The sequence below is a fragment of the Camelina sativa genome, chromosome 2, assembly GCF_000633955.1.
Source record: "Camelina sativa cultivar DH55 chromosome 2, Cs, whole genome shotgun sequence".
Lineage (NCBI taxonomy): Eukaryota > Viridiplantae > Streptophyta > Magnoliopsida > Brassicales > Brassicaceae > Camelina > Camelina sativa.
The window spans coordinates 24,562,233-24,573,359 of NC_025686.1; the positions used below are offsets into that span (position 1 = coordinate 24,562,233).

At 30.2% G+C, this 11,127-nt stretch overlaps 3 protein-coding genes across 3 annotated transcripts; 2 read left to right on the plus strand and 1 right to left on the minus strand.

The window, feature by feature from the left end:
* Positions 3,788-4,481, plus strand: LOC104736544 (CLAVATA3/ESR (CLE)-related protein 46-like). The gene is made up of 3 exons (XM_019232347.1): positions 3,788-3,905; positions 4,039-4,106; positions 4,186-4,481. The coding sequence occupies exons 1-3, from the start codon at positions 3,821-3,823 to the stop codon at positions 4,261-4,263; spliced, it is 231 nt and encodes a 76-aa protein (XP_019087892.1). The 5' UTR covers positions 3,788-3,820; the 3' UTR covers positions 4,264-4,481.
* Positions 5,180-5,945, minus strand: LOC104736551 (non-specific lipid-transfer protein 4-like). The gene is made up of 2 exons (XM_010456556.2): positions 5,534-5,945; positions 5,180-5,395 (listed from the first exon to the last, which is right to left on the minus strand). Exons 1-2 carry the CDS (start codon positions 5,860-5,862, stop codon positions 5,386-5,388), a joined length of 339 nt encoding a protein of 112 aa, XP_010454858.1. The 5' UTR covers positions 5,863-5,945; the 3' UTR covers positions 5,180-5,385.
* On the plus strand, positions 8,977-9,742 carry LOC104736560 (non-specific lipid-transfer protein 4-like). The gene is made up of 2 exons (XM_010456567.2): positions 8,977-9,398; positions 9,547-9,742. The coding sequence occupies exons 1-2, from the start codon at positions 9,070-9,072 to the stop codon at positions 9,554-9,556; spliced, it is 339 nt and encodes a 112-aa protein (XP_010454869.1). The 5' UTR covers positions 8,977-9,069; the 3' UTR covers positions 9,557-9,742.

Sequence of the window (11,127 nt, forward strand, 5' to 3'; positions counted from 1 at the left end):
TATTAAAACACAAATTTAAAACAATTAATTTTCACATTTAACTCACATAATATAAAACTGAAATCTTTATAGCTTCTCCCTATAAATTATGCATTAACTTTATTTCTCCACTAAGTTGTATTAATCAATTGTATTAAAACAAAACAATAAATTAGAATTGTAACTCTCATTTTTCTAAATGTAATTTTTCATCATTTCTCTTCCTATAAATACTCATTATCTTATTCTCTTAGTCTATCACTCTTTCATTCTCTCATCTTCTTCCACTATTCTCAAATCTCTTTTTTGTTTTGTTTTGTTTTGTTTTGTATTTTTTTTTTTTTTATTGTTGTTGTATGGGTTATAAAAAATCAAATCAAATATCATTGTAAAAGCTTAGTTTTAGAGTTTGTATGATATGTATATCTTATATATTTATTTTAATCTTTTAAAATGTTTATCTCCATTTTCTATTTTATATTAACATCTTATAAGTCATTATTTTCATACTTCCTTACAATATTCACCACACAATAAGATCATAAAGTTGAAATGATCCATATGTAATTATCTATTATGTCTCTGGTTATCTCACATATTCATGTATCATTTTTAATAATTTATAAAGATCAATATAATATTTAAAGATCAATATAATTATCCATTTATCCATTTATAAAGACTATTTTGTTTTGTGATTCAATTGTTAAATCTGCAGATATCAATATAATATATATATATATTTTTATATTTATGATTTGAGGTTTTTGAAAACAAAAAGAACATAATTAAACAATTGGTTTTTTGTGTCTTTAATCAAAATAAAAAATGATCCAAAAAACAAAACATATTCAACTGGAACTTAAATATAAAAATAAAATATAATTTTAAAAATATCATTTCACTAAATTCTCTAAAGATGAAACCATTAGTATGAAATCTAGCACTATAAATTAAATTGATGAGTGAAAACCAAAAAAATATAAGTTATCCTTGGGATTTTAAAAATTATTGAGATTGAAGAATTCATATAATTTTATAAGAAAACTAATTTAGTTTGTCACTTAAAAAGTAATATTTTTTATTTTGAAATATTATGTGTAAGTGTTGAGTTTATATCAACAAACAACCAAATCATGTGAATTTTGATTCAGCCACTTGGTATTCCTTTTATTTTAGGTTATAAAAAATTAAAATATGTATTTATAATTAAAGACATGTAACTCCATTTAACTCAAATGTAACTCCTATCTAATAATTGTACATTAATTCATTCCTCCTACTAACTTATTATCTTTCAAGAGAAATTATTTTTGGTTAAATTTTAATATTTTTATTTATTTTGGTTGGTTAAACTTATATTCATATTTTGGTTGGCTAAATACGTGGATTTGAAACAGAGACATATGTTAGACTTTGGACGCTGCATTGATCTCAATACGTGAGAGAGTGTGCAATCGAGATTGATCATTGAGTATTAGATATATTAATTTCGGTTATCCAGAATTCAGATTTGGTTAACTCCTCCACCAAAACCTCCGAACGTGACTTCTTTGTTTCTGATTAATATGAATAATATATCTAATATTGAGATCACAGTAACTGAGCATAGCTTTAGAAAGTATTATATATATATAGATATTACATTGTTCTATTTTTTAAAGATTCATCTCCATTATCTAATTTGGATTATCATTTTATAGTAAACATTCTCTCCTCCTCTCCTACAAATATCAAATGTTGTTATATATCTCATATATGTTGTAACTTGTAAGAGTTTGATTCTATATTTTAATGTAGAAAGTATTATATATATTTAACATTGTTTTCAATTTTTATTTTATTTATATAAAAAAAAAATTCTTTTATATTTCTTGCCTTTCTAATCTATTCATATTTATTTTTTAAATTTGCATAGTTAAATTTAAATTCACATATGTTGGTTTTAACAAAACAATCAACTTTATTTGAGAATTAGATGTTCCTATTCATTTTTAAACGATCAATGTGTAACATATAAGCATTTTGTCTTGCAATCACAAGTTCCATTTCCATTGCTTAACTCCATGGTTAAACTATAATATATGTTGTCCTATTTGTAGGAATAACAACATACTTATTTAATTTATTTAAAAGAGCAGATGATTAAACGAAATAAACATTTCTCCAAATTTTATAATTCAATCAGTGAGTGTACTTATTACTTTGAAAAACTTTTACATTGAAGTTCATAAAATCATATAAGAAAACTAAAATACTATATCACTTCAAATTTGGAAGGAAACACTTGGTATTCCTTTTAAAAAAAGTCAAGACACATATAAAAATTTATTAATATTTAACTCACTTTAAAGACATTAAAGGTCATTTAACTCAAAAATAACTTCTATCCAATAATTTCATACATTCCTCCCACAAATAAAAAATATATATATATATATTTATGTTCAAAATTGTATTTAAATATTACATAATTTTTTAGTTAGCTAAATTTATAGTCACATATATACAATATATATACATAAGAATTTATATTACTTATTAACACCATAATTCGACCCATTATTTGCTTAACTCAATATTGGTTTCAAAGCCAACTAAAGAAAAACAGAAACAATCTTATTGATATTAGACCAAAACATGGGCATACAAACATAATCACTTACACGGAAGATATTTAAAAAAAAAACTTATTATTGCAACATCAACGTATGAAGCGTTTACATAAGTAGTTAATTAGAAAATCTATAATGCAATAAATGTATTGGAAACAATATCAGTCAATATAAGATTGGATCCTCAAAAGCAAGAAACAACATATTCATAATTCATAAAAAATAAACGCCACAATTATACACATCTGAACGAAATGGTATAAACATATAGTGTATAAATAAAAGTGACGGCAAAGTCCGTATATGCCTAATTAAAACGAAATAATACAAAAGAGAAAATGAAAACGACCAAAAAAACAAGAAAGTGCCAACTACACTACAAGCCACGCGTTGCGTGGGGAAGCACCTAGTTTCTTTAGTAGCAAACTTGGTCACGTAGCTACTTCTAACTTGAGAACGTTCACACTTCACAGTCGCTGTAGTATTATACGTCGGCAAGATTTTGCGGCCTTCATTTCAATTTTACTTTAATTTAACTTTACATAAGTCATCATTTAGGTGTTATCATCAAAGCCACTACGAAATCACCACGATATATAATATATATAGTTGTGTTAATGTATGTCTCTTATGGATTTGTTTTTTTCACCCGTAAAAGCCTACCGTTATGTTTATGAGTATTACCAAACCATGTAATTTCTTAAGAATGAGTACATCTAGGCCCATAATTATCTTTTGAATTGTATGCCTAGATGGTTTGAATTGTATGCCAAAAGATAATTAGCTTTTATTAGATACCAAGAAAGTATGGGCCTAAATGTACTCATTTCGGACCGACCAACAAGGTAAATACAACAAAAAGATTATCAAACCTAAATGAATATCAGATTGTCATAGTCCATAAAAACCGAAGCAATAAGGCTGGTCTGCACAGAATGAAACATACAAGAAATATGAAAGAAGTTGTAATGCGTTTCCCTATTTCTACAGACGTTATAATTTCTAAGTGGAAATGTTATTGCATAGGATCCCAAGATATGACATTTTAACCAGAGAATCTCACCATGTTTCTTCAAGCCAAGTAATCATCACGGTTCTCCAAGGAGAGTACCAACTAGATGTGACAAAATTGTTTTATTCTGCCTTGTTAACTATACATCCAATATATATATATGATGATCCTATATGATAACAATAAGCTATTTCTCTATAACTTATAAAAAAAAATGAAAAGACATGATATCATCATCAAGCTTCTCCTTATCATCTGCCTCTTTCTCAGCAGAGTCATGACTCGGGAATGCCGAGAAGGTAATCTCATTACTCACTCTCTCGTGTGTGTGTGTGGTAGTGTTAGGTTTACATGTATTATGTAATGTGTTATAAATTGAGGGCATGGTTCTTTGCACTCTTATATACTAACCTCCGTTTTTGCTTGTAACAGTCCATTTCAAGATTGGACCTGTAAAGATCATCACAAAACCGAATTACGGTAGAGTGATACCAACTTGGGTAAGGAGATCAAGATTTTTACAGATACCCCATTCAAAAACATAAGGCATCGTTTATAACATCTTTCTTATGGAAATAGGTTGAAGAAAAAAAGTGGCATAAGCACCCATCCGGACCTAACCCAACAGGAAATCGCCACCCACCGGCCAACCCTTGAGTCAATAACAGAACAGTTGTTGCCAGCAAAAGAGTCTTATACGTCAATGTCTAATAAATATCTCTTTAGAAGATGTAATAAGGAGTGAAGCAGCTTATAAGAGGGAGTGTTACTTATTATAAGTTACAGATCCAATGTGTGTTTTAAACATAGCTACTCTAATAAACAACATATATATTTAATTCGATGAAGATAAATACAAAAGAAGAGGTTTTTTATTAGAAGCAAGCACAGCCTCTAGGTTGCTACCATAAACAGAGCCGTCTTAACAGAGCAAAACATGTGAAATTCCAAGTTGATATTTTGAAGAGATAAAAGACTACAGATATTATTATTAAGGATAATTTGTGAAATATCACATTCCATATGTCTCTAGTTCCTCAGCCATTCAATAGTGAACTTGAATCTTCGATATACCCTTACCAGTTATCACTATAAGAACTTTGTATCAATTTTTTCCTTTTGAATATCTCAAATTTTCTGGTAATACAGCAGTGAATTCACCGAAACTGAAGAATCCTCTTCCTCTGTGACGAATATCACGAAGACGGTGCAGAAGGTGGAAATTGTATCTATGGGACGGTATCCAAATTCATTTAGTCTTTTTTTTTTTCTTAATAAAAAATTGAACTGAATTTTGTTTTTCATAAGAATTTTTAAAATTAAATTTAGATTACTGATTTACAATTTTATACATACTAAATTTTGTTGTTGTCTTTTTTGTCATGTATTAAATTTAACGTTCGATTTGACGGCTTCACATTAGTAAAACCTTTCTTCATCGAATTTCCAAATAGTATTTTGTGTCACAATTTTGTATATCCACTCCAATACTAGAAGCTACTTAATATAATTGGTTAGTTATAGAATTCCTCACTATATGATTATTACGTTCGAATGAGTTGGACGAAAGATATATATAAAGCGAAGATGATTAATAAGGCAGTATTATCATATCTTGAACATGTAAGATACAAGTATACAGCATAAAAAAGCAACAAAGCATCAAACAAACAAAGACATGCATGGTAAATATCAGCTTGGATAGCCGACTTTTATTTTACTATTACGATATACGAAACCAAACTCCTCAGGCAAATGATGACGTAAAGCTCTCCCATTTCACTTGATGCTGCAACAATACAGACGATCAAAAGTATAAATAATTACGTCCTTAGAAAAATTAGATCATATTGTCTCAAGATCAAGTAACTAGCCAAGTTGGAAAATAATATTGGAAAGGAGATATACGAGAATTTTAAAAACTTACGTGGCGCAGTTAGTGCTGGTGGAGATGGGGTAGGGAATGCTAACACCACACTTTCCAGGAAGGCTAGAGGCTAGACTTGGGTTAATGCCCTTGGCAGCGGACTGTAAGCATCGGCAAGCTTGTTGGCGGTCAGGTGTGGTTTGAGCCATACCGTTCAACTTTTTGACTCCTGCACAACACGGAGGCGGCACCGCCCCACCTTTTGATAGATAGCCTCCACATGGAGCCAAGCTACTTACCACTGTGCCACATGTGATAGCTGCATCTACGGATGCAACTATGCACACAGTCAAAACAAGGCATGTAAAGAACCTCAAAGCGAAAGCCATTGTGTATGCTCTTCTTTTTGGGTGATAGATGATAACAATATTTATTAGCTTGTGTTTTCGTTGCTGGATGTGAGAAAAATGGGAAGTGAGGATGGGTTTATATAGGGATTTCGTTTGGCCATGGGAGAAAATATGATGACTAAGTAGGGGTAGTTACTAGTTAGTAGTACGTAGTTGGATTTGCATTTATTTTTTGATAAAAAAGTTTGCATTTATTTCATTCATTCTTTCTAGTTTCTTCCACTAATTAGAATATTTTTTTTTTCAGTCATATATAAACAATAAAATAATTTCAGAATGTACAAAAAAAAAGTGATACGTTCATGTATCTAAACTGTTAGAAAAAGGATTTATTTCCCTTTAAAAATTGGTCATACATGTTTTGAGCGACGTTGTTGAAATTGTATCTTCATTGTACATTTGTACATAATCAAATAAAATGTCGGCGAATAAAATTAAATAGTGAAATACCGTCAAATTTAATGCGAGGTGCAACTGAGGGACACGTGTAACCACCACTAAACATCACACAACTCTAATTATAACTAGCACCATCTCAGATTAACTAACTATGGATTTTTATGAACTGCCATTGTCTATGGCCATTAGATTTAGAAAAGTTCACATTTTATAACTTCCTACATAATTGAATGAGATAGATGCTATATGGAGTTTTTTTCTTCCAAATTTCGTATATATAATCAATAATACAAAATTACAAATGCGTTTGTATACAACAAAAAGTTTTATCATATGTCAGTATAATAGAGCGATAAAATTCGAGTCTTTTAATAAACCATTAACCAAAACTAGTCTCAAGCGAGATGTACAAACCAAACCGAATTTGTCTTTTGTGCATATGATAGAATGCTATATTTCCCTCAATAACAGATTAACACTATCGCTCTATTAGCCACAAACTCATAATCACTGAAATCACATGCATTCTCATGCATCGCTTATACTTACACATATACATAGTTCCTTTTATTTTTGTTCTACGCATGTGATGGTGCTTCTCTAATGTCTCACAGAGTCTTGAACGTGAAGGGTTGATATATGGTCTTGGATACTATCGGCCAAAAATCGTCAAACAACATCGTACAAGATTGATAATAGTACACTGGTACGTGGTTGAAAGTCTCAATTTATGAATTTAACCACACAAACCTCTGCCGACACTAATGTAATAATTATTTCACGTTATTCTGTTCCTAAGGTTTTTATCAACTCAATATTTAAATTCTGTAAAACATCATTAATTCATATCAATTTTAAGATGATATCATGATCTTTAAAATAAAATTAAGATAACCAGTGTAATTTTATATATATTTTATATTAAATTGCAAAATTTTTAAAACTCCAAAGATATTACTTTCTGCACATCACTTCAAGTGATGTTTTATAATTTCTTTCTTTATTTCATTTTAAACATTATTTTCAATATTTTATGAAAAATTACATGTGTCTTTTTTTTACCATTGATATTTTGCAATATGTTTATTTTATTGGTTGGATTCAGTTTACTTAATAATGTTGCTATGTTAAAAAGATAAATTAAAATGAAAATTATTATGTGAGTTTAAATTTGTGTGTAAAATCTTAAACACCAATTAAAATGAAACAGAGGAAATATGATATTCAGTTATTACGATATGGTCTCCATCTTATATATTTTTAAAAAATAATAAAAGTTTCTTAATTGTTCTAAGATATACACAACATGTAACAAATGTAAATTGTTTGATACTAAAAAAGATAGTAAAAATAACTATAACATAGCTAAATATTATGAGAGAGCTAGCTGTTTCGACTTTCCATACTTCTGTTTATGTGAGACATGCATTACCTTACCATTGTATTAAAGTTACGTTAATACTTACTCTTCGAGAGCATATATTGTTCTGAAATCAATATTTATAGTTACCCATTACTATAATAAATAGTTTAAATATATATATGAATATATATGATATGATATGACCAATCGAGAGAAATAGAAAAACCAGAATTTTAGAAAACAAATGGTTGTGCAATTAGAAGATTCTTGTATTTGATTATTTATTCAAAGAATCGTACTCAGAAATTATCTTTTATAATTTTATCCAGAAATTTCTTTGGGGAAAAAATGAAACATGCATGTAAACGCAAGTCACATACTCACATTTCACCTCTCAATTTTTTCTTTTTTTTTTTGGTGATGGGTACCACATCTCAAATTACGCACCAACTATCAACTGCAAACAACTTCGACATCTCAGATTGAACAACTAATTAATCACTCCGTGCTCAATCTTTTTCTGCCCCATACTGTACTAGAACAATGACTAATTAACCAAATTTCATGCAAATAACATTATTTTGGCTTTCTTCACCAGGCTAATTAATAAATTTTGATATTATGCTTCACAAGAAACTGTTAGAATCATTTTTAAAAGTGTTCATGTATTATCCACGGGTAAGTTTTATTCACCTTTTATTAGAGTTTTTGAAGTGCAATTTTTCACTGATCTTATGACCATATTAAATTAATTAATACTAGCAAAATTAAAGGTGGTCCAATGGATCTAGAGAATGTGATGGGGCTAGTTGGGAGATATCTGATGTTTATTAGTGTTGGGTACACGTGTCCCTCAGTTACACATTGCATTGAATGGGTCGGTATTCAATATTAATTCACATAGCACGAACTAATAGCAAATACTAGCTGATAAGTCAAAGATTGTGTATGAAACCAAAAAAAAAAAAGTTATTTGATAATGTACTGAAGGTACATTTTACAAAATTCATCGCAATTCGTTCTACTATTTTATTTTCCCAAGCAATATTATTAACTCTCGAAGCATCACTCAAAACGCTTATTATATCTAAAGATAACCAAATCGTTAAAAAGAACTACTGAATTCTAGTAACATTTAGATATATTTGTAATCTTAAACAAATACATACTAAACATTGTTATTCTGTTGTTGTCAAAACTAATGCTCTGCTTAGTAGAAGAAACTAGAAGGAATGAATGAAGTAAATGCAAATCCAACTACTAACAAACCTACTTAGTCATCATATATTTTCCTATTTGAAATCCCTATATAAACCCATCAGCACCTTCCAACTTTCTCACATCCAACTATCAAAACACAAGTTTAGAAAGAAAGAAAAAATCAACTAATTTTGTTATCACCCAAAAAGAAGCACAAATACAATATGGCTTTCGCTTTGAAGTTCTTTACATGCCTTGTTTTGACTGTGTGCATAGTTGCATCCGTAGATGCAGCTATCACATGTGGCACAGTGGTAAGTAGCTTGGCTCCATGTGGAGGCTATCTATCAAAAGGTGGGGCGGTGCCGCCTCCGTGTTGTGCAGGAGTCAAAAAGTTGAACGGTATGGCTCAAACCACACCTGACCGCCAACAAGCTTGCCGATGCTTACAGTCCGCTGCCAAGGGCGTTAACCCAAGTCTAGCCTCAAGCCTTCCTGGAAAGTGTGGTGTTAGCATTCCCTACCCCATCTCCACCAGCACTAACTGCGCCACGTAAGTTTTTAGTACTCGTAATATTTTTCTCCAATATATATTCCTTTTTTTTTGTTAACTTGGTTAGTTACTCGATCTTGAGACGATATGATTTAGTTTTTTCTAACGACGTAATTATTTATACTCTTGATCGTCTGTATTGTTGCAGCATCAAGTGAAATGGAAGCTTACCTCATCATTTGCCTGAAGAGTTTGGTTTTGAATATCATAAGTAAAATAAAACACGGCTACCTAAGCTGATATTTGCCATGCCTTTGCTTGTCTCGATGCTTTGTAATCTTTTTCCTTTCATGTGTTGTATTAACGTGGTTCAGATATGATAATAGTACCTTCTTAATTAGCTAGTCATCTTCTCTTTAGATCTTTCCTCCAACGCACTCGAACGTAATGATCATAAAGTGAAGCGTTCTCATAATTAAGTAACCAATAATATTTAAGTAAAATACCCTAAAAGAACACTAAACCACACTATGTGTATATATATACGAAGAAGACATGCTGACGAATGGTTTTCTCCCATCCATTTACTGTTAAATAAAAAAATATTTTCTCATCCAGTTAGTAACTTTACTAATCCCTTCTCTTGACTTTACTCAAACATGTGTTTCTCTACTTCAAATAGTTCACTATTATTTGTAAGCTCAGCTACTGTAAAAGAACAGTATATTTTCTGCAATTCTTAACGGAAAAAAAAAAATGTTACGATGACCAACATAATTAACTAAAACAGAAACGAGGATTCCTATCAAGTGATCAGGTGCTAGCTAGAGTATTTGAAAACACTCTCAAGACTTGAGATGCAAAACCGACTTTTTCCAATGTGGGGTTAATTACTATAGAAGAGCACTACCTATTAAGATTCAAAACACTCTCAATCACTGATGCAGCTCATTATTACTTTGTCCTAAGCTTTATACGTTCGAAAATACTCTGTTTTTCCTTTTCAGGTTTTTTTTTTCTTTTCACTTTGATTTAGATTTCGTAATTACATTAGGTTGGTGTTAAAGTAGTCTATAGCTTCTCTATAAATAGACCTCTAGATTTCGTATCCAGTTTTGCAAAAAAAAAAAGAAAAAAAATGTGCATTCTTTACAATTCTCAAACCTCTGTTTCTTCAATGTAAAAAAAACACAAAAATTCTCTAGCTTCTTGGCAACTTGAGAAACAAGCTTCTTTCTCCGCGCATATGAATCAGAATCACCAACCCAGCTGGTTCAATCTAAGGCCTCCCGATAACCGGGCTTACATATTAAAACTCAGATTCTTGTTCGCTTAACATTTTTTTTTTATAACAATAATAAATTCAGCTTCCTACTTATCCTATAAAGGTCTAAAACCTACGACAATTGATAGACAACAATAGTGCTATAATAGGAAACGGTGGACAGTGCATTAATTAGAAATAAAAAGTGTTCCAATGGAATTGGAGAATATGACTAATGTAGTTGGGAGAGTTGTGATGTTTATTGTTTGGATACACGTGTCCCTCGGTTTACAAATTGCATTAATTGGACGGTAATTAACAGTATATAGATTTCGGCTAGTAGTTGTTAATTGTCTGAGTACGAACCACCCTCTAGTCTCGGACGACCTTTTTAATTGTTAATTTTTTTTTAAAAGAATATATGGACAACGAAGACCTTGCTTTTAAATCAAAACGTGTTAATGTGTGTTATCTTAGACGACAAAAAAACAAAAAAAAATATATGAGGATTGAACAAAGATAGTT